The sequence below is a fragment of the Centroberyx gerrardi genome, chromosome 16 (assembly GCF_048128805.1).
Source record: "Centroberyx gerrardi isolate f3 chromosome 16, fCenGer3.hap1.cur.20231027, whole genome shotgun sequence".
Taxonomy (NCBI): domain Eukaryota; kingdom Metazoa; phylum Chordata; class Actinopteri; order Beryciformes; family Berycidae; genus Centroberyx; species Centroberyx gerrardi.
In genome coordinates this window covers 12,358,600-12,383,361 of record NC_136012.1, presented here as the reverse complement: position 1 = coordinate 12,383,361, position 24,762 = coordinate 12,358,600, and the positions used below count along the sequence as shown (strand labels likewise).

Here is a 24,762-nt window from a genome sequence, read left to right as displayed (position 1 = left end):
CAAACCTCATCATAGGAGGAAGACTGTGTTGTTGGTTCAGTTGCTGGGGTAGCTGCGCAGTGAAAACACACACACACACACACACACACACACACACACTTTTCTTTTGAATGATTAAAAGACTTGCCTCGAGTATTGAAGCTATGTGGACAGACCAATGAGGAGAAGACTAGTGATCAGTGTGTTTTCACACGTTTTTCTGGCTGCTTGTGTGCATTGTTCCACTTGTGTGATAATAAGAAAATGAAGTTTTTCTGATGTCATAAATACTCCATAAGAAATCAATTCCGCTCTTCCTTGACTTTGAGTTCCAATTTGTGATGGTCTATTACTCTACTCCAGAGAGAGGCAGAGGGGTTGGGGGTCAATTCACTTTCAGCTCTGTCAAAAGATGGAATGGAAAGAAAAACTGCAACGATAGAGTTTTCTGTCTCATTTTCTTAATAGATTTGACACTTAGTAGACAGTCTTTCTTTTCAACTTTTGAAGCAAATTCATATCTGGCATCGACTGAATTGAAAGTGTCGTGTCTCCAACCATGGTGAGGACTGAAACGTAGGAAGAAAGAGATGTACAGAGAGAGAGAGAGAAAGAGAAAGAACAAAGACAAAAAAGAAAAAGAAAACAGGAGTAAAACTGGAAGGAAGGCAGTTCAAAGCCAGGCTCAGTGTTGGAGAGTCAACATCTTCTGGGGAACAAAACACAGTTAAACGACAAAGTGTTTTCGGCTGAGTCAGCTGTGGCGGAGCAGCAGTGTCTTCCAAACTGCGTGCGTAACAAGCAGAAACGGCAAAGACAGAAAACACGACTTACCCTTGGCCCGACGTCTCCCTGGTCACCCTGGGAGGAAAAGAGGAAAATAACAATTGTCAGCTGTTATTACCACTGGATACAGACACTGGGCCGTGCAAGAGAACACTGCCACTGTTGAACGGCTCTGACTGACAGCACTAAGAAGCGAAACTTGGATACGGGAAGGAAGGAAGCGACGCAAAAGGTCAAGTGTCATCAAAGCGAGCAAATGCAGCACACCAGAGAACTCAGGATGCAGACGTTTACTGTATGAATCACTGGAGAGGCCACAATCAGAAGCATCTGACAGGACGGGAGCGCACGTGTTGGGATTTGCTGCCTCTCTGATGAGGATTTGGAGTGCGTGTCCTCATCACAGAGCTACTAGCGTGATTACACGAAGGGAGCCAATTTTCCAAACCTCAGCATCATCCGTCATTTCCAATTCCCACTAATCAGACGGAGTCCTATTCTGACAGGCGCTGTTTACCGCAGTTGCGTTGTTCTTGCGGTCACGCTTATCTGGATAATTTTCGCTTGAGTGCAAAAACGTACACACACACACACACTCACACACACAGTTGCCCATCAGCGCGTACACAAATGACCGCATGCACAAGCCGTTCCTTTACGCAACGCGCGCCAGCTTTGGCAGCTCTTAGGGTCGCTAACATCTTGGGCCAGGCAGAGGTTCAGAGAGCGGAGGGAAAACATCTGGCTATCATCGAGTCCCGCCTGTAAACCCGTTTAGGGCCTTGACGTGAGAAAAGTGTGGAGACATCTGAGCTCCTACATAGCTACATGTAATCTATGGCCCGTTTGATGGGAGCTGTGTGTGAAAACGTGCATGTGGGGGGGCGCTGGAGAGAATACCTGTGTGTGTGTGTGTGTGTGTCTGCCTGTGTCTGTACCTGTCTGTATGCGAGTCAAAGTGAGCAACGCATCTACACAGTGCACGGACCTATATAGGAGCGTGGTTACATTCCATATTTAAGTATACCTTGTCTCCCTTGGGTCCCGCCGGTCCCTGTAGGAGGGAGAACATAATGGGAGACAGTTGGTCAAGATAAATCAGTTATATGAGCAGCATACATCACAGTACAATACATCTTGTGCTGGCTGGTAGTAGAGGAGCAGTCAATCAAATGGTACGAGTGCACGGCAATGACAGGACTTAATGCAGTCACGCCATTGAGGCTTCTCGGCCGTAAGTCACTGTCTGAGCATATTTCATGATAAGCAGACCTGAGCTCGTAATGAAAAAACAAAACGCGCCAATTCGGCAAGATGCCCCAAAGCAGCCCCTTTTAAGATTTCTTTGAGCTAGATAAAAAACTGTTTCGCCGTGAGATAAAGCAAGATGTTCCTTTGTTCCTCCGTCCGTCTTCCTCTCACAGGGGGATTCTAACATGTAATGGATACAGATGCAGACAAACAGCCACACTATGTGTGTTAGAGCGTGGCTGGACAGTTTGACGTCGTCTTATGAGCACCAGACCCTGCAGACGAGCTAATCCCTGCCAGTTGGGGTGTGCTGTCTGTGCCCTCGTCCGTCTCTCTCTCTCTCTCTCTCTCTCTCTCTCTCTCTCTCTCTCTCTCTCTCTCTGTCTGAGTCTGCTTGTCCTCTGCTGACAAGTGGCACAGGGACCCTAAACGTGGCTGCGACCACAAACCGCAAACTGACCGCAGGCCCACTGTGACTGTGACAGAGAGAGAGAGAGAGAGAGAGAGAGAGAGAGAGAGAGAGAGAGAGAGAGAGAGAGAGAGAGAGAGAGAGAGAGAGAGAAGAGGACTACGGGGACTAACATGAGCAAAATCTTGGCCATCACACCCTAATCACCTCTAATGCTCTGCCTGTCTTTCTTTTTTCAAATCTCTTCATTCTCCATCTGTCCATTCTGTATTTCACACACTCGTTCTCACACTCTCCCATTTCACTTCCTCTGCCTCTAATTCTTCCATGCTATCTGCCTCGAAGCTTCTCCCTCTAATTCGTTCCCCCTTTTCCCAACTTGTTTTCTCTCTGGCAGAGGGTTTGTCTGGAGTGGAGCTCTAATTATGTTCAGGAGTAGGGGCTGGGGGGTTGGTGGGGGGGTCTGGTGCAGAGGATAAGCAGTTTGTTAATGCGACTGGCCACATGTTGACAGGCAGCAGCTTATCTCCTGCTCTCCTCTCTCCTGCAGAGCGGGGAAGGGAGAGACGGAGGAGGAGGAAGGAGAGCAGCTTATCTCCTGCTCTCCTCTCTCCTGCAGAGCGGGGAAGGGAGAGACGGAGGAGGAGGAAGGTTTGAGTCAAGCTATATGTACTCCCAACTGCACCGGTGTAATTAGTTCATTAGTCTTTATTATTATATCGTTTTTAATTTTTATTTCGATTTCAGCTTAGTTTTAGTTCGTTTTCAGTGTGGGTCTGGTAGTTTCAGTGTAGTTTTCTTTTTAACAGATGTTTAGTTTTAGTTTAGTTTTTTTTTTTTTTTGGTTCACTTCTAGTTTTAGTATTTTTGCTAGAGGTGGTATAATAATAGAAGTTCAGAACAGGTATGTTGTATAAGTTTGCAACAGGTATTGTGTAATACAGACAATACATCATAAATTTATTTACATTACTTTTTCAATAACTGTAGAAAAAATAGCCAAAAGTTCATTTTCTATTTTACCTTGCACATAAACAAAAAGAGGAAAACCAAAACATTTCACCCATACTTTTATTTTATCTTATCTTATTTAATCTAGTTAGTTTTACAAGTAGACAAGATAGTTTTGGTTCAGTTTTAGTTTTCTAATTTTCTTTTTATTTCAGTTTACGACAATAATTTTTAACGCCTAGTTTTAATTTTAGTTTGCTATAATAACCTTGAACTGCACCTCCCATTCCTCTCTCCTCAATGCTCATTGAATGCTCATCATTCAAATTTCTACTATTCATCTATGCTCTCTCTCTCTCTCTCTCTCTCTCTTGTGTCTCCTCTGGTCATTGCCTCTCAACTAATCAACCAGTCTCTCCTTATTTTCCCAACGTTTTTATCCACCTCTCCACCAACCAACCCCCCCTCCCTGTACTTCCAGGGAGGCGACCGTCACTCAGCCTGGTCACCAGGCTTGTGTCACACCTGGTCGGGTTTTACGGCAGAGCCTCGGTGACGGGGGGGTTGGGGATGGGGGTGGGGGGGTCCTCTCTTAAAGGACGGGCCCAGCTTGAGGTCTTCTTCAGCAGGAAACAACAGATTAATGGTGTTTGGAGGAAGTGCTATTCAAACAGCTCTCAGAGTGCTGCGAGCGGTTTACGTTTCGGGGGATGAATAGTCGCTCTCTTGGCGGGCGAAGCCACAAGAGAGAAGAGGGTGGTGGGGGGGGTTCGGCGGGGGGAGGCTGTAATGACTTTTTAAAGAGCCTCTGTTGAAAGTCATAAACTCTTTTCTCTCTCTCTCGCTTTTCCCCACTGGTGTGTAACCCATTCTCTCCGCCTCGCCCGTTTCCCCCTCTCTATCCCTCTCTCCCTTTCCCCTCTCTCCACGGTAAGCCGGGGCGTGTGCTGGGCGGTCTGCGGCGGGGCTCCGGGGGGAACGGGGTGATAGATGGGGCTCAGAGGTGAAGCGCTATGGGGATTTGAGCGCTCCGTCCTCAGCCACAGTTGAGCCGTGACCTCCTCCCGTGGCCGGCGAGCCCTGGAACTACTTAAGAGGTTGAACGGCAGCAAGATGGCTACCGTGGACTCCCGGCTCACTCGGGACGTCCCAAAGGAACCAGTAACAGTGATTGATGAGGTATAGCAAACCATCACCTGTCTCGCAGGTCAAATACCCACCTGGGTTCACAGTTAGGCAATGCTTTAAATTTCAATTGTTTCTGTCTAATTGATATGTGGGAAAACCCCCCAAAAACAACATAACAGGTGTGCGACAGCGTACCTGGCTTCCCTTGGGACCTGGCAAACCCTGAGAGGAGAAAGACAGAGTTAAAAACAAAACAAAAAGAGTCAACCGCCTTTTACACATGTGATTACGGGAATACTCACTGGTTTGCCATCCAAGCCAAGTGGACCCTGTTGGAAGGCAGAAAAAGAGAAGGGATGAAAAGGACAAAGCACTAATTCATGTCAGTGACACAGAGCCAGTAATGACTAGCTTCAAAAATATCTACTATAATGTCTGCAGTGAATGAAGATTCTGATCAAGCCGCTGCGAAGACACTGTTTATTTTAGTCCGACGACAAAATGACCTCACCCCTGTCCTTCAACATCACAAAGCCTGCACTGATTAATTAGTATTTCATAAGATTTGAATCTCGTCTCTGTGTATCTCACAGAAAACCATGTGAATGGTCTGAACTTGGGGAAAAACAGTTAAGTGGTCTTGGCCAAGAGAAATTTATAGTGAGGATAATGAAAATAGTGCTGTAAACGACAGAGAGAAACAACTACTATTAGTGAAGGGTTAGGATAAACAAAGTCTGGTTCCATCAGTGAGCCATGAGTTGGGAATGAAAGAAGAGAGGAAAGCGTTTCGTATTTACACAAGTACTATATCCTGCCCCATTTAGTTGAGTGTGTGTGTGTGTGTGTGTGTGTGTGCGCGCGCACATAAGACTGAAAGTAATACATTTCCAGGTGGTTGTAGTTTATAATTATTCTGTGATTTAGAGTATAGTGTCCAACATTATATGCTGTGGGTGGATCTGGTCCAGCTGCATTAATCTGCCCCCACTTCCACTTTGTGTGTGTATGTGTGTGTGTGTGTGTGTGTGTGTGTGTTTGGTGGAGAGATACGACGAAGGGTAATTGAGTACGTTTTAAGTCTCTGTCCACTCTCACCCAAGTGCTGAAACAGCAGTTGGAGCTGTCCACTTTGTTTTTTTTCGGCACAAACAACCTCACAGTCATTGAACCTCTTCTGAAAAGCAACACTCAGTTCAAAAGCACGAACCTTTAAATTCATACTTAGCGTATCTTAAACATAAAGCAACAGTTGGCCTTGGGACCAAACTTTCCTAAAACACTTAAATGTGATGCATGTGGTAAAGACTAATGTTGACCTCCTCCTTAACGACCATACTCCATGTTAAGCTAACAGTTTTTATAGGATCCCTCGAGTCGTGGGGGAAAACATCTTGAGGAGCCGCGAACCAGCGATCCTCATCTCGGGCCCTGGAAAGCTTACAGTGGGACACGTTAGGCCCTCTCTCTTCATCTCCCTGCTTTACCAGGCCCAGGGGCCGCGATCTGGCCTGAGGTCCCACAATGAAAGCCTGCCACTGTGTCGTCGCCGCCTGCTTTGATGGATGGACAGAGGAGATGTGAGGAGGAGGGATGAGATAAGGCGATACTTTGGAGCGGCTCCCGTTATGAGCCAATGTGACCGCGTGCCGTCTGGCGGGTGCCTCCCTTCGGTCTCGTAACGGGACAGCGAGGCTGTAACTCTTCCCCCATTCAGACACATCAGCGGGTAATCCGTATAAAACAGGCTTATAAAGGAGAGGGAGAAAAGCCTTTGAGGCTCACAATGTCTTTTTGATTACACGCCCCTTGTGGATTCATCAGCAGCTGGCTGGGACAGGAGCAGAGCAAATGGCTGGGACCTAACGGAGAGCAATGATTTCAACATCATTGACTGAAGCCCAGTTGAGAAGATACAGCCAACTAGGGCTGAAAGATATTGACAAAAAATCAAACTGCGATTATTTGACAGAATATTGCAATTGCATCACAAGTTTAGTGTGCAGGATTTACTAAGTTTGAGTATGATGAAAGGTTTTCACCAATATTGATTCATGGACCAAAGATTAGTAAAATACCACTCCTCTCCTAAGCAATTTATTGCAGCCTCTGCGATTTGGAAATTGCATAAGTTCATATTGTGATTTCGATTTTTTCAACTCACACCCACACTCACAGTTGCTCTACAGCCGACCATCGGTGTCGGTGTGCGTCTGCTGTGAAAGGGTAGTGATGCAAGGGAAAGAGTCTGAGCTGTGTGTTTACAGCATGCTCACACCGAAGCAGAGTGTGGAAATTCAGGGCGTAATGCTCCATATTTCCTTCACTGGATGCTACTGGGGCACTTAAGCCAAACTTACAGGACGGACCGGAGTTTCATCACTCCATTAAATGCACCACCCTGTGCGTCTGCCTGTGGATGCATGTGGGAGAGTGTGTGAGTGTGTGTGAGAAACTGCATGTGCCTCAGTATGCAAATGCCTGGATGAGTTTTTCTGGGTGTCCACGTCTCTGTGTCGGTGTGTGTGTGTGTGTGTGTGTGTGTGCGTGGGGTGATATCTGTGCATCTGGGAGCGTTTAGCGGGCCCTGGCTCCCCGAAGACTCGTCAGGATGAGTCGGCGAGGTGCATGCAGTGAGGTCATCGGCTGCAGACTCCCAACCAGACCAAAAACAGACTGATTTATGACTGCTAACAAGCCTCACAGTGGCCTGTGAACTGCATGTATCACGGGTGTGCGTCTCTCTTTGTGAAGGTGTGTGTGCGCGTGTGTCTCCGCGTTTTCATGTCTGCCTGTGAGAGTGAGTTTACTCTCAACAATAAAAACCCTGTATCTAATGTCTGGCAGCTGACGGCTCGCAGTAGTAGTGTATGTACCCTCTATGACCTTAAACATTACTGAGATCCAATATGGAAAAGGAGAAGAGCCCCTAACGAATATAGCAGGAGTAATAATTCAACTGACAATACAGCAGTCCAGAAAGCTCTTGAAGTGGATACGACTGATATGAAGACACTATAAAAAAATACGAGCTTTACTTCAATCAGTGCAGGGGTCAAAGGTGACTCTTAATGGCGCCAATGGGGCAAAATGGGCTATAATATATCAAGAATATGTGGAACAAAGGAGCCAGGGGAATGGGAGTTTGATGTGTTGGCCATAATATGTTCTATACTTTTCCCTCTCTGCATTGTTGCACCTCCTGTGTGGTACAAACCGACACAACAGACTGCAAGGCGGGGGGAAAAAAAAAAGAAGCTGGAATTCAAATAAAAATAGCAAAGACTGAACAAAAAGCCTGGCATCTCGCTGCCAAAATCTCTTCATCTCATACCGCAAATGGAGCGGGCCACAGACGAAGAGAGACTGGAAGGATGGAGGGGCAGAGAGGAGAAAAACGGGGAGATTAATGTAAGAAAAAGTGAGAAAATAGGCCTAAGATTACCACCAAAACCTCAAGTGAATGTGGGGGGAAAATGAAATAATGCCTTTTTATGCTTGTGGCTCTTTGTGTGTATTTCTAGTCTCCATCGCCATCTTGTCTTGCTCCGTCCCTTCAGCAGATAGTAATCATAAAAGGATTCTGGGAGTAGACTCTGCATTCCCACCAATTAGATGGCTTTTAAACACATTTCTGGAAAATAACTTGGCCAGTTGGGGGGGCATATGTCTGTGTCTATATGCTTGTGCATGTGTGTGTGTGTGCCTCTTCATCTCAGTCACACAGAGAGGCAGGGGTCTTTACTGTGTCTTTATGGTACTCCCTATTGTGCAGACTCATAATTATCCAGTTGGGTGTAATTGTTGGGGATGCAGTGTGAAAAGTTGGTGTCTGCAAATCAGTGCAGGCCGGAGCAGACTTCTCAGCCAGAACACACATGGTAATGCGTCACACACTTTAGCCTTAATTGAGCTTAATTGATAGTGTGACGTCAAAAGGGGAATTGAGGGAGAAGGTGAGTGTGTGAGATGGAGCGCTCTGTTGTTTTTAATCCGTTCTTTCCCTATCTCTCTAACATTTTCTCTCCTTCTCTTGCATCTTTTGATATCATTATCTTTTCCCTCCTCCTTCTTTCTATCCCTCCTCCTCCCCAGCCACTCTCATGGGGAAGCCTTTTATTGGCCTGCTCTATGTCTGCGATATATGGGCATTATTTGTGATACATGACATTTGCTTCTTTACAGAAAAAAAAAAAAAGGCCTTTGCTTTGATAGTGGCGGCATCCAGAACCGAAGAGCACAATAAAGCATACCAGAGTGCTGTGTGTTTGGGACAGAAAATCACTGACATGTTGTTGGGTGACTGTCTGGCTTTAATCTGCGCTCAGTGGCCTGGAAGGCTGAACAATGGAGGCCTTGGCCTGTTTCTGCTGAGTGAGGTCCGCTGTCTGTCACAGACTGGCACTCGCATATAAACACAGCAGTGGCCGGGCACGCTGGTGACTGTGCATGTAAATGAGTGTATGTGTGTGTGTGTGTGTGGGTGTGTGTAGGTGCATGTTTACCCCTCTGCACTGTTCTGTCAGTCTTTCAGAGTGTGATTGTTTGACAGAGGGAAACCTCTTTTCTGAAACTCAAACCCCTGGGCTATGATTTATGAGAGGAAGAAGTGACAGGGGTTATATGAGGAGCAAAAACATACATGTGTGCACAAACACGTGCACACACACACACACACACACACACACACACACACACACAGACTTATCACAGTGTTATGTTTGGGATACACCCACACGACATGTCATTAACTCTGTTTATCATATTACTAATGCTTCACAGCAACTGGACTGCTGCATGCATTAGCGTGATGAACTTAACGCCTGTGAGACATGTGTACACCACCTGAATAAAGTGCAGTGCACGTGCACACACACAGAGACACACATGCACATGTGCGTGCACACACAGACACACGCAGCTTACTGCAGCATGCAAGAGCATCAATAAACTGTTATGTTCATACCTGTGAACTTTGTGTTAAGATGTTTGCATGCAGCTACACATTTATGTTAAGACTCCTGGCTGCTTAGGATTGAAGATTGGCCAAAGTTTCAAATTCAAGTCAGAGAAACGTGTTAAGGGTGAGAGAGGGCAAGAAAAAAAGTCATGTGCTGGAAAAGGATCTAGCTGTTTGTTTGCACAATGGAGGAAAAGAGAATGAAATGTTGTTGGCACAAGTCGCTGGCACAGCAGAGTCAGCACCACGGTGCTTTCCGGAAACTGCCTCCACTCATTTGTGCTGATGCGCGCATGCCCTCTCCATATGAGGGGTTCATTTGAACTGATATAAGTTGGGTGAGAAGTCATTGGTGTGACTGGTTACATACATGTGCGTGCGAGAGCACACACACAAAGACACAGACACAGACACACACACACACACACTTCTCACGACTTCCACATTTCTGGCCTTCGTTACAGAGCTGTACATAAAGGATGGGTGGTTGGATGGAGTTCACACACATGCACGCACATCTGCACATATGTACACACACACACACACACACACACACACACACACACACACACATAGAAAAAGGGTTATCCAACACAAAGAGTGCCACATCTTAAACTCTAATGTTGGAAATGTGATCATCTCCGCTGCTGCTAAATCAAATGGTTTGCTGTCTATGTTAATGGCCAGTAAGATTAATCTAGTGTTGTTTCACTGTAACTCCATACACAGAGCTTTCCAAGTCAACCTCAGCTCATACCCACACCATACACACCATAATAGGGAGCTGTCTCTTACACTTAGCAAATGGAGGCCTTGAAGCTGTAATATTGTTTCATTTATGTAATTATGTAACTAATAGGATTGATTTTGTTATGCTAAGTGGACTGGGACAGATTATATGGCTTTAAAGCTACACTGGATCACTTAATTAAGCAGATGCTTTAGTGCGACAAAGCACCACAACAAATCCAAACCCTAAAATGTGCCAAAATTTTGGGACTAGAAACAAAGACAGTGACAAAACTCACAGAAACACACACACAAAAAAAGGAAGAATGGACTCACAGGCGAACAAAAACATACATGCGTGAGCACAGACACACACACACACACACACACACACACACACACACACACAGTCCCATGGAAACACACAATTCCCAGTGCACTCGGTCCACCTGTGTGTAATTAGCAGCAGGCATTTCCCGTCAGGAGGGCTGTGCAGTGCCAGGCAGACTGGGAATCTGACTGGGAGAGAGCCCCATGGGGAACGCACTTCCCAACATTCCCAGTGGGACAACATTCCTAATGACACAACGAGACGCCGCGGAACACAACACCCAGCGACTACCGTGGGTAGCCGTGGCAACCAGACAGCGGGGTCGCACGATCACCGGACAGGAGCGTCAGAGGCCCGGAGCGAAACGCGCTCACACATGGACCCTGCACACGCTAATGCTGCCCCGTATTAGTTCCCCATGTACTGCAACACGATGCAGAAATCCAATCCAGCACGCCCCGCCTGGATATACACCCCGAGCTCTTGAATGGTGCGCTTGTGTGTGTAATCGCAGTCTAGAATTAGACTATGACTAAAGCAGGAATCAGCAGCAGAGAGGAAGAGGCTGCGGGGCCATGGCCATACTCGGCCCTTTCATCTCAGCAGTGTGGAGAGACTCAGTTCCCCAAGCCGCCACTAGAGGCCACTAGATCTCTGGTTAACACACAGCAACTGGTTCTCAATCTTGTTCTATGCCTCACTGGTGACAATCACCAGTGATTCACTTGATATTCAGTAGTTACAGATGTATACAGTTCTATATTCAGAGTTTCAAAAGCTAAAAGCCTTGATTTATATTGGTGGATTGATGTTTCACATTATCAGTGAATGGTTCGGCCCTCCTGTGAGTTATGTTTACTGATAACATTCTTGCAAGACCCTGTACATTTGCCTTTCTTCATGTTTATTTTCCTACATGGGTACTAAATGTTTCAATTTTAATTTTTTCTCTCTTTTTTCTTAAGGTTCAAACCACTGTCTGTATAAAAAAAGCTTATCTCCTGCATTGACACCACCCTGACATGTCCCGTTTGAGCTGAAATGCATCGATCTTTTTTTAACTTCTCAGATTGCCACTGTTAAATAAAAGGCTTTTTGCTATCACAGCAGAGAGCCTCAGCCTCTCTATGGTTTCTAATACATTCTCGTTGTACCCATTCCAAACAGCACCTGCCGATTGCTTTCTGCTGTGGACACTTCTGGTGCCAAGTAGCGCTGCCACATCTTTGATCTCCGCTAAAAAGTTGTAGTCTTCCAACACTACATGGCTGCCTCTGGTCTGAGCCGCCTGCCGCCGCCCATCCACACTCCAGCTGCTGTGATGTCATCAACATGAGTCACGCCAGCGGGAGGCGACCGAGGTGGCGCTCCAATTAATCTCAACTAACCACTCTGGTCTGTGTGTGTGTGTTGTTTATTTGTTTGTGTGCGCATATGCATGTGTTTGTGTTTGAGTCACTTAATTCAACTTTTTAGTCATGGGGCAGGATACATAGATCATTGGTGAAGAAACATTCACTGAGGTTCACATGGAGAGGCAAGGCAAGGGGTGAGGATGAGGAAAGGCGGATAATGCCTCAAGAAAGAGCAGGGAGAAGAAGAAAAACAGATAAAGGCTTAATATAGCTGCTGTAAACAATAGAGAAAACTGTGTGAAGGGAGAACAGAGACATGATTGGGTGAATTTGAGAGTGACAGGGTGAATAAACAAATCAAATTTACCGGGTATCCATCCCGTCCAGCCTTGCCCTGGTGAGGTTAGAGATTAAAGCATACAGCTTAAGACAGGTTAGAGCAGAAACCAACAACTGCACACAACAGTCAGTACGTCAACACACTTCTGATCATCACATGACCTTATTCTGGATGGAGCATGTGCTGATACTGAACATAATGCTTTAATATAATGCTTGTGTTTTTATTGATTTTTATGAAAGATTTCTTTTTCCAGTTGGCTGATTTGTTCTACATGGAGTTAATACATTTTAACATTGAAGCTGGAATTAATGAGTCAGTTTCCATTGAGTCAACACTGAACAGAGTCTGTGCAGCTAATCTCGCTTGGATAAATATGTGACATTTAAAATTCAAATTCCAAAATCCCAAACCAGAAGGCAGCAGCAGTCTCCGGTTAGTGCATATCATGTGTGTGTGTGTGTGTGTGTGTGTGTGTGTGTGTGCGTGTGTGTGTGTGTGTGTGTGTGTAGTTCAGGTGTGTGTGTGTGTGTGAGTGTCAGTAGGAGTTATAGCCCCACAGAGGAGAATAACTCAGCAGTCACTGCTCCCTGAGCATCACTGTGGAACACACACAAACAAACACACACAGACACACACACACACACACACACACACGCACACATATCCTTCCCTAGGTGGTCCATTTATTGGCATGATCTGTGGGTGCACATGTGTGTGTGTGTGTGTGTGTGTGTGTGTGTGTGTGTGTGTGCACATGTGTGAACATGCTTTACTGCTTCTTGGTTCCAATTGTTTAAATATAGAAACTTGAGCAGTGAAGGATGGTGTGTGTGTGTGTGTGTGTGTATGTGTGTGTGTGTGCGCACGTCTCATTCTTTTACCTGTTACACAAACACAGACCATGCTTGTGAAATGTCAGATGAAAGCAGCGAGTCTAATAGCTTACTAGCTGATTTTAATACTACCTGGATGGGAAGAGATTGTACTTACAGGAGGTCCTGCAACACAAAAAGAGAAATCAGACATTAGAAAGTAAGTTCTATACATGAATTACAGCATGTGTGAGTTATAGCAAGTTCTGGTTTGCACAGCAATCAATTCCTAAGAACACTGGAACACACAAAAAAACCCAAAAAACTGTACATGCGATGTGGTCTGTCAGATGATGGCTGTAATTAACCATCTAAATATGGTACAGAACAAGCTCATTAGGGCCGCTGCCAATGGAGTTTGCGGTGAACCCATTACGATAAACAGATCGACTTCTGGGTCGACTTGTGGATAACGGGTCATGTTTTGCATTAGGGTATGAAGTCATGTCAGGACTGCTTTCTGAGAGATATGGCTATATTAGATGGAGGAGAAACAGGGAGTGGAACAGTAGAGAATGCGCTGGCAGACTGCGTCCCTCTAAAGCATAAAAAAAAAAGATGTTTCAGTGATTTCTCTGGGGCAATCTTTCAGATCTGATTGAAATGCTCTGATGTTGAGCTTCGGCAGCAAAAAGTACATTCTGCTTTTCATGCTTTGTTTAACCAAAAGCAACAGTAATGATCAAAGGGAAATGATCTCCTTGGGCTCCTCTCGTTGTTCGCGGTCTTGGTTTCTACGAAACGTCCTTACAAAACATTCTCCTAAATGCACAATGTGGATTATTGAATAATGAAAAGCTGCGGGCACTAATCAACCATCCAATCCCCTCTGTAGAGAATATATCACTTTGCTATTAAGAGCTTTTCTGCTTGCGGTTGGATTGTGTTTATCTGATTCTAAACCAATCATGACGCTCCTTTACAACTGTTAACGCAATCACAGCCCATGGCAAGATCTGGCAACATGCCGCCAACGCAGCTCTAGCACAAAATAGCTCATCAGCACGGACGCAATACTACACATCTATATAGACTCCGCCAGATTGGAAACAGACTCCTCTTGGGGAATAGTGGGATATTTGTGGTGTATTGTTACTATTTAAACACACAGAAAACCCTGCTGATGTGACCAGAATCCATGTGAGCCTTGAAGTTCACTGTTTGATGCAAGAGGAGGGCAGCTGTGAGACAAGAGGAGGAGGGGGGGGGGGATAAAAAAAAAGAGAGGAAAAGATGAAGGTGGTGGGGAGGAAGGTGCGAGGAGATGAAGAGAGAGGCGTTGGGGTTTATGAGGCACGGAAACCGAGTCAATCAAGTTTAGCGGTGTCTAGACGCCGCGACAAGGACCTCCTGAGCCCAGACAGTTAGGTAAACAAACACACGCTGGCCAGGGAGACGCGCAGTAAGACCGGTCTCAACCATTGCGCTTGAGACAGGTGGTGTGTGTGTGTGTGTGTGTGGAGACAAAGAGAGAGAGGGAGAGAAAGAGAAAGTAGGAATGAGAAGGGAAAGTGGGAGTGAGAGAAGACGAGAGTGAAAGAGAGAAGCAAAGAGGGGAGAAAGGGAAAACAAGCGAGAGCCTGAGCAGGAGAGACGGCGATGGTGAGAGCTCCGACTGACGCTGAGATTCTACTATTCTACTCCATCCCCTCTGCCCTGTTTCCTATTACTGAGGTCTGTGTTTCTGTTCCTCCTTCTCGACTCTCATCTGTTGTTTTTCTTCTGGGAGAACTGGGAAACCTCCTCCGGTGCTGTTACAAGTTGTCCCGGAGTCATCAGCCAAACAGAGCGTGGCGCAACAGCCGCTCCATGCCACCCCCGCACTATGAGCCAGGCTGCATCGTTAGGGCGCAAAGCTAAACAACAAGAGAGCGAGAACCTAAACAGAACCACACCGCCCGTCCAGGCGCAGACCCTGGGACGACAGCGAGCAGCCAATGAGCGTCCCATCTCGGCCGAAACCCAAACGCCGGGCCCTCCTTTGATCCCACTCCTCCTGCAAACACCAGGCGGCTGGAAAGACTTAGGGCCCTGATGCAAAACATTGTCATTTAGCTGTCTTGATGATCGCCTGATGGGAACGGAGAGCTGAGAGGGTTTTTTCAGCTCCAATCTATGCTGATCAAGTGGTGGTCGGGCAGCAGGGAAGATAGGGGGACAAGGAGAGAAACGAAGGAACATGATAGTGCGTGGGGATTTGTGGGAATCAAAAATAGAGGGACTTTGGGTCACGCGAAGGCATGTCAAGCTGTATAACCTGCACCACCTTAAGCTATCGCTGCTGTCGTGGTCAAAACGCTGCTATAGATAAACACTAACGGAGCTTCATTAGCGTGCGGGTTTTCTTTCTCCTTTGTGATTCATGGTGTAGCAATTCTTTTGGATACACCATCTTTCTGCTGCAGGAACTAATAAATACCGACTTGTTTTTAGTTCGACCACCGTGCATTTTTGAGTTTATCCAGAGGGTTTTGAAAGGGTTCCATAAACCCAAGGCTGGCAGAATCTGTCTCATCCCAGAGAGGAGCATGTAATCCTTCAACTGAAGTTAAAACATGAACATCACCAAAATTAGAGTTACGAGGGTTTGACATGACAGCAGCATTATTCTACTTCAAATAAATCAAGCAAATACAACAGCCCTGAAATTCACTTTAAAGGCACTGTTCTCCTTTAGGAGCTGAGAGATTAACTCTCAAGAAGGGATCTAGGTGTGTCTAGTAGAGCAATAAGACCCTCTGTTTCTCGTAAAGGTTACCGATGATCCTTCACTTAGTCAACATCTTCAGAGGAAGAAATCTCATCTCCTAAACCTCCACAACCGTGAATCACAACCATGAATCACAACCAGAAGGAGGTTTTCCCTTACGCATATCCTGCAGAACAACCACAGTCTTTGATAGTATCGTCTAATATTGTCGCACCGCAACACGGCGGAGTCAACACTTAATAAAAAACATTTAAAAAGAAAAATGAGTCAAACGCCTAGAACATCAGCCCAGTCAGAAGGAGTCTCGGGCTAACAGCTTGTGCGCTGCAACGCTTTGTGTAACTTTTTGTGTAAGGGTTAACAATAACAAGCAGGTCTGAGCTCTGTTTTGGTTCCCAATGAGTGTTTTTTGTGGTCTGGATGGAAAGAAAAAGCAACACAATAACGGTGGGTAGTGATGTTGGCAAGGGAGAATCTCATTAGGCCTATATTACTGCAGCTGCTACTGCTCAGCGAGAGCGCCTGACATATGGGCAAAGTTAGTGCAACCACATGGCCAAGGTTAGCGCTGTCTGCGCAAATAGGGAGGGACAGGGAGAAGGGCCTACTGTAGCCCATCATCCACCGGCCTGACTCATGGTTCACTGACTCCACCAGCTCTCCACCTTATCCTGTCACCCAGAGGAAGAGATTGAGGGTGGGAGCAAGCGAGAGTGAGAGAGAGAGAGGCAGAGAGAGAGAGAGAGAGAGAAGTAAAGTCTAGGTCTTCCAGGAAAAGAGGAAAAGGATAAATCCTTATATAAACAAACAAAGCAGGTGGTGGGCGTCACTTACCGGGATCCCCTCTTCTTCCCATCCGTCCACGTTTTCCTGGAGGTCCTGTGAAAACACACACACACACACACACACACAGAACATTAAACTCACCACACTTTCAACGTAGGAATGAGTAGAGAGCAGCCGTGCATCACTTGCTATTTCACCGAGTCCGCTGGTGGTTCTGTGTCGGCTGGCATCGAGCGTGTGTGAGTTGGCACAGCAGACACCACCTCTCTAGTCTGTTCTAATGTGTGTGTGTGTGTGTGTGTGTGTGTTGCTCCAGATGTTCAAACACACTGTCCCACGAGCGACATGCTGTCAGGACCATCTGGCCCTCCACAGGTGTGCAGCGTGAACACACATTCAGACGGTAGAAAGTATTACAAAATGACAACAAAGACCCCATGACACTCACAGAACTAAATGTACTGTATGATTCCCACCCATGCAGAACAAAATGGGAACTTCGGGCACGCTTAAGACCGATTGCTCTCGTCGTCCCGGCACTCCGGCGTGCTGTTAGGCCGAGGCTCAGGTTCACCGGAGCCCGTTCCTCACTGCCTGGCCGAGATCCAGCCACCTTCCGCTGACCTTGCGCTGAAGGGCTGAAGCGGCGGACACCTCCGCTGTTACGGTAAAGGATTTCTTGCTGCTGATGGAGAGGTCTGCTAGAGTCGTGAAAGCGGCAGGAGGGCTGTGGAGGAACCGGGGGGATGATGCGGCCGGCGAGAGGGTCGACCTAGATTCACAGGCCTCACGCTGCTACAAGACCATGAATCACTACTCCTCCATCACTGATTTACGTCAGCGTCCGCCCGGTAATTTAGGAGAGTTCTGGCTTGCTTTACACGATGATATAACTGATCATACATGGATGCACAGTGAGAACTTCTACTCCTGTGCCTCCTCGACTAAAAAAAACCCACTTTCAACTTGCTTCCCCATGCCCTGCAACAATTCTCTAGGTAACACTTCACCCCCGTTCTCCCTCTTTTCCAGTGCCCATCCTCCCTCACTCACCGCTGGCCTTGTGGTGAAATAGGAACCATACTGGGTACCGGTCCTGATGCTAACTGGTTGTGGCTGCAGACATGTTTTCCCCATCGTCATTATTGGAGTTATTGTAGCCGCCTAATCACTTCCTGACTCTGCCAGCCCTTTCAAAGAGACTTCAATCATGCTCCTCCACCTCCTCCTCATGTCTACCTCTCCCACTTTCATCCCTCTTTCCCTCCTTTTTGTAGCAGGAGCTAGACTATTAATGACTTTGGAATGAAAGTGCACTACCAGTCAAAAGTTTGGACACACCTGATTGAATGTACTATGTTTTTCATTCTCTTAAAGCCATTTTGATCTAAATGCTTATGCTTAAATGCTTGAAATTTGTTTCTTAGACAAATACAAATAGTGAAGTTGATCCTATGTATGAATTTCTTTTCAAAGCCTTTGCCAAGGCAAAGGGTCGCTGCTTTAAAGAATCTAAAATATAAGATTTTGATTTAACACTTTTTTGGTCACTGAATAATTCCATTTGTGTTATCTCATAGTTTTGATGTCTTACTTTCTAAAATGTGGAAAACAGTAAAAATAAAGAAAAATGTGTTTGTCCAAACTTGGACTGGTAGTGTAATAGCTAAAAAAAACCCCTCAAATCTAAATAATTTTACTCATCAAACATCCTTACACTTTCAAATGCCAGACACATGCATACACACATGCCGATTCCAACAAGCACACATACACACACACACACACACACACACACACACACACACACACCACCCCAAGCATTTATATTAATAGTCTCCATATTCCCTAGTGGGTTCCACTTCCCCTGCTCCAGCCCCCACAGCCATAAACAGCAGCATGGAGCTGAGGCCTCTGTGCCGTTGGCCTGGGCGCATCCCCGGGGGTTGGGGGGGGGGTACAAGCTGGAGATGGGGTGGGGGGGGATGTATAAGGGAGTGGCAGGATGAGGAGGACAGACAGTGGGAACAAAATGGGAGGGACAGAGGATGAGATGTATACTGCACTAGGAAATGAGAGGAGACGAAGAGTCCAGCATGAAATATGACAGAACAGGGATACATGAAGGATGGAGGAAGTGAGCTGTACAAAGACGAAGATCTTTACAATCCTTTAAAATCCTTTTACGTTGCAACATGGCCACCGGGTATTTAGTGGACATTTCTACAGCGTGTCCTCTAGCAGGGATATGCATTATGGGATGTGGGTCACCACGGGCCCTGCCTGCTCTACCTTTATTTGAGACATAAAAGGGAGCCGTCGGTATGCCGACAGGTCGGTCGCCAAGGCTGAAGGAGCGGACGTCACAGTGACTGAAATGGGGGCGTATGATTGGTCCTGAGTGGCAGATTTGAGGGGGAACGGAGTCTGGTGATGACAAGCTGATGTAGGGCTGGGTTGACTGGAGGAATTAATGGGAAAAACAGCAGCACTGGAGAGCAGAGGGGACTGGGGCAAAATGTGTGTGTGTGTGTGTGTGTGGCAGTTGCTCAGATTCCCCTTCCAGGAGAGAGCGCTGAGCACATATCTGTGTGTAAAAACAAACATAGTAACAAGTGCCCAGACACAGACACAGACAAACACACACACACACACACACACATAAACACATGCACACACATGACATAGAAGGTTAGGTTTCAGCCTTGACTTCCTATGGCGCTGGTAAGATCTGTGACATACCAGTGAAAATGTCATATGAGCACACCAAGACAGCACCAGTGTGTACGTCAGAGAGAGAGAGAGAGGGGGAGAGAGAGAGAGAGATCATGTTTTACGTGAGCAAGAGGTGGTATGTGTGTACCAACACAGTGAGTACAAACTGTATCATAATTTGACCTTCCTCCCTCCTTTCTGTTCGTTCTAGAGGTCAGAGGTTATCAATGTCTAAAGCGTTTAAAGGAGCATTTCACCACTCAAAGACAAAACAAAACCCTGAGTGATCGGTCCACTTCTACAGCGTTAAAGTTAAAGCAGATGAGAGGATGGCGAAGGAGACAAGGGATTGAACATTGAAAAAAGAAGGCAGATGAACAGACACAAAATATAACGGACAAGTGGGGAAATGACAAAGGAGGGAGGAGGTCTTCTTCCTCTGTGAGGGAGCAGAGTGTCCTTCACCGTTATACGTGCTGAAATACCCCCAAAGAGAGAAAGATGGACCTCCACAACTGTCAAACCACAACGGAAGGAAACAACATAGTCACACATCCTCACTGCGCTCATAGATCTCTCTGTGAGCTTTACACACACACACACACACACACACACACACACACACACACACACACACACACACACACACACACACACACACACACACACAAACAAAGCTGGATGCGTGCGAGCCCACTGAGCATCAGCTGTCAAGAATATGAATATGAGTGTGTAGAGAGTTCCCTGGGAACAGCCTGCATGATACACAGGGCACACACACACACACACACACACACACACACACACACACACACACAAAAGGAACTGCAGTTGAACTTTGCAGACTACGGATAGCCGTGCATACATGTCGCCTGAAGCTCTGTATTTCAAGTTAACCGGTCTTCCCTATGTGAGGCTGGAAAGCATGCAGGCCAGGGTTTGACTGGGAGCCAGCTAGTAGGCCATCCCTCCCCTAGGACTATGTGTGTGTGTGTGTGTGTGTGTGTGAATGTCAGAGACCTGGGACTGAGAGAAGCAAACACATGGATCCTAGCCCAGATCCAACATCCCCCATTAGACTTCACATGGAATGGTAAAGGCAGCGACTGGAGAAAGGCCTATACCACTAAACATCACAGTCCCACGTACACACACACACACACACACACACACACACACAGACAGACACACACACACACACACACACACACACACACACACACACAGATTCCCATAAAGACTCAAATGTATATACTCTGGCATGCTCAACTAGCTTGCTGACAAGAGTTATCGGCCGGAGTGAGGTTGGAAACAATTTCTACATCAACGCTTTTACTGGTTGTGAGTGTATGTGTGTGTCTGTTAAAGGCCATTCTCTTGCTCTTTCTTTCTCTCTCTCTCTCTCTCAATCTCTCTCTCTCTCAATCTCTCTCTCTCTCTATATATATATATATATATATATATATCACTCTCTGCACTGGTGAGTGTTACCAATCTGCACCCTGCATCTAAACTACTCTTGGTCTTGAGTGTGCAACAGACAAACACACTCACACATGCGTGCACAGACACACACACACACACACACACACACACACACACACACACACACACACACACCACACCACACACACACACACACTCTCTCTCTCTCCCATCTTCCTCTGGTCTGTCTGTTTCTCATAGCCGTGCCTCGTCTTGATTTAGCTACTGTGACATTTCTCACAAACAAAGTGCTTCCAGGGAACAAAGCGCTGGATTGGAGAAGCACTGCCCCCGACCCCCCCCCCCCCCCCCCCCCACCCGCTCTAAGGCCCCGCTTTGTTTAACCCAACAACTGGGAGCAATAAAGAGCCAAATGAAAATAGCAGAATGTGATACTCCGTATGCACAACCACAGGACTTACATCCATCCATCCATCTAGCCCCCCCTCTCCCCAACAGGGGAAAATTTAATTTGGAAAGGAAGAGAAAGGTGGTGTGGGGGGGGGGGGGGGGGGAGTGTAAGTAGTGCGGGTCAATTTTTCGCCTCCACGTTAGCTGGAGGCAGCGTGCCTTCCACCGCACCTCCAATCTCGCTAATATTCCCCACTAGAATGGTATTCCGAAAATCCCAGAATCCGATTCCCCTCGGATCTGCCAGGTCGCTCTAATCTGGTCTTGGCTGGGAACGGCCGGGCTTGGAGAGGAGCTGCAGTCTATCAGCACGCAGCCATACACAAAAACAAACTGCAACCTCTGGAGACTTGTTCATAATCAGCGTGTAATATACAAAATGCATGCTGGGAAGACAGACAACATACAGCCAGAGAATCGGGCCAAGTTTTGACTGCAAACGATAAACTACTTTATTCTATAATTACAGAGATGCTGACCAACAGAATCCAAAGTTTTGAGTGAAGAATTAGTGATTGACAGAAATACAGTATTTGTTTAAAATAACCAAGTGTGTTGTTTTAATATTTGACGTGCACTGAATTGATTTGAGGAGTCTGAGGTCAGACTTCCAAGTCAATTGGCGTTATGATTGAAAGTGTGTATCCTCTAAGATCTAATGATTGTCTGTGAGCATCCGCCTCCTTTGCTTCTGCTTGTCTTTGCACGGATGCGGACAGCTGTTAAACCTCTTGGTCTGAAACAACACTACTCTTCCCTCGATGTCACTCGGCCTCTCATCTTTTCCCTCCATTTCCCCAACTTTCTCTCCTGCGAGATGGAGGACACATGCTGTGGATGTAAACAGCAACAGAGCGGCTGAGAGAGGAAAAAAAGGATGTGATTCACACGGTGGTGATTCATTCTCCAGCTGCCCTCCGTCTCTCCTGGGTCAGCCGTGGTTCAGTGGTTCAACCGCGGTTCACACCCCTTCTCAGAAAGGGCATGATCAGATAACCAGCATCAAACCGGAGCGAGCCTCTATTTACGATCCGTCTTCATCCCACCAAATCTTCCTCTGTTATTCATGCAGATTTCTCAAAGACCTACATGTATGCAAGCTGTTTACTTATCTGTTATCCCATAAGATCGTAGGCACACAGCAGTGCTGGTGAGGTCTTAGTAGCCTTTGCTCTCCTCCTATACCAGACTGGACCGTCCTACACTGGATGTACAGAATATTAGGGGCGCCTTACTGATATTGAGTTGCAGCTCCTTTTGCACAATCCACATCTCACTTGCTTTAAAGCTTAAAAATCCTTCTTTAACTTATCTGCTTCTCTTTATCACCATCTTCTCCTCTGTTATTGGTAGAGATTTAATAAGGGAAATCCATAAGGGATACTGGCTTTTACCTGGATTCACCTCACCAGTGTGCTTTATGAAAAGAGTAAATGCTCCTAATATTTTGTATGTTCAGTATATAGTCTTGCAAAGGTCTTCTGTGATTGGGAAATAAGAAGCCAAGAACGCCTCCGTACCAAGTCGACCTGTTTCACTTTCAGCATCAAGTGTTGCGTGACTGGGGGGTGGACTTCTCAGAACTGGGCATCTGAGAGTGCATTTGTGTGTGTGTGTGCATGTGCATGAGAATGAGCGCCTGTTTCATGCCCATGCAAGTGTGTTCAAAATAGAGAGTTTTCCTGACACGCTCTGACAAGGCTGAGTGACACTGCTATAAACGCGTGTGTGTGTGAGTATGCATGCATGCTCTTTCAGCTGCAGGGTTGTTTTGGTATTTAAGTCCGTTGCATTATTCATTTGGTCCTAATGAGCACCATAAAAGAAAAGCAGATCCAATTGGCTCTTCGGGCCTTCATTTATTTGGTTATAATCTCTTGACAGTTCATTTGTGTTTTTGGTGTAACCGAGTGTGCTTCTGGAAAAGTTTCATTATGCATTTATATTTGCTTGTGGGTGTGTGTGTGTGTTTGCAAATGAGCGAGCGGGGTGAAAGAAGGAGACCCCGAAGTTCTGCATCAAGCCCGTTGTTGTGATGTCAGGCAGGTGGTTTGCGTTGAGTGGCAGGGCGGTGGTGAAAGGCTGCCTGGGTAGTCAGCGTGTGTCACAGCTAATGAGAGGTGAAGGCAGAGACGGGCCCGCCCCACACAGAGAGACAGACGCAGTCAAAACAATGAGAGCACACTAGCAAAACAGAGCCAGCACCACCGGGGCACAGCAAATGAGAGCGGATCACAACAAAGTGGACTAGAGCGCAAGACTTGGGAGACAAAGGCTTGGTCTCCAGCCACGAACGCAGGTACTCCCAGCTGTATTTACACGCTCAAAATGAGGCAGAGAGGCCGGTGTGCGGATAGTATATGTTGAAAGTTGGGGTGTGTACCTGTGTTTGGAGTTTGCCTGTGTTTTATTGCTCAAGCGAATAAAAGTATAACAATAGTGTGTGATTTGAGTCTGTGTGCGCTTGTCTGAATTGTGTTGGGTCCTCTTTTTAAAAGGGGGCCCTTGCGTGACACTTCTTTAAATGAGTTGACCCCAGATAAACATACTCTGCTCAGCTGCTAGGGAATCACATGCATGTGTGCGCATACACACACACGCACACACACACTCACACTCACACTCAGATGTGTGTTTGTTGATGCTGGACATGTTGGTGTTTATGGGAGAGGCTTGGCCTTCTGCACCATTCAGACGGGCTCCTGGGTGGTACTTCCATTAGTAGGGCCGTGATATGGACAGAGGGAGGGAGAGAGAGAAAGGGAAAGAGGGAAGCAGGGTCTGTAACCACAGACATTGGAATTTAGGCACTCAGGAGACTTTATAGGCGTGCAAACACACTTGCACGCGAATGAGCAATCCCCGCACACACAAACACACACGCACACACCCTTGCAACTACGGCTTCTGCTTCAACTTGGAAACAGACAGAAGTGGCAGCACATTTTTCACCTTACCCTCGTAGAGCGGGCTTGGGGAGGTGAGCATGTGAGATTTAAGGAAGGTTAGACTTCCTGGGTATCGACAAACCTCCTGTGACCAATCGGCACCCTCAGATGTGGGAACCCATAACGAATGGGGAGATGTAGTTGAACCGGAGGCGGGGGACAACGGCTAGGTGCGGTGACGAGGTGAGAATGAGGCCTGTGTTTGTAGATCAGATCAGATTGGGGCCACCGGTGCTGCTGGGACTTCCAGGAAGTCTGGAGGTGTGAAATCCAGTCCTCAGGGAGCATAAACATGAGGATTAACACTGGCACACATGTAGGGGGAGAGTAAGAAAATACATAGGTCACCTAGAAGGAGCTTGGCCCTAAGCAGGGTGCGGCCAACAGCAAGATTATTGTCTTCGATTACCAAAGTGCCAGAGTGCTGTATATTTCCTTTAAGGGCCTTTGGATGAAGTTTTTGAAGTTGATACTAAAAATAAAAGTATTAAGACTCTCTAACGTGGCGAACGTCAACAGCATCAATGCGTGCAGTGGTAATTTGACAAGGATATTTTGAAGTGTCGGTTTCGTCCACTGCCAGTCTATGTCGAATGGTGGTCTCTAACGGGAT

At 46.6% G+C, this 24,762-nt stretch overlaps 1 protein-coding gene across 1 annotated transcript in view; it reads right to left on the bottom strand.

Moving 5' to 3' along the window:
* Positions 1 to 664: 664 nt before the first annotated feature.
* LOC144542414 (uncharacterized) overlaps positions 665 to 24,762 on the bottom strand; it is a 98,974-nt gene continuing 74,876 nt past the window's right edge. Inside the window, exons 3-8 of the mRNA XM_078289016.1 lie at positions 16,639 to 16,683; positions 13,213 to 13,220; positions 4,700 to 4,726; positions 1,793 to 1,819; positions 814 to 840; positions 665 to 688 (exon numbers count right to left, since the gene is read on the bottom strand). Of these exons, the coding sequence (XP_078145142.1) occupies positions 665 to 688; positions 814 to 840; positions 1,793 to 1,819; positions 4,700 to 4,726; positions 13,213 to 13,220; positions 16,639 to 16,683 (158 nt within the window). The remainder of the gene's footprint in view (positions 689 to 813; positions 841 to 1,792; positions 1,820 to 4,699; positions 4,727 to 13,212; positions 13,221 to 16,638; positions 16,684 to 24,762) is intronic.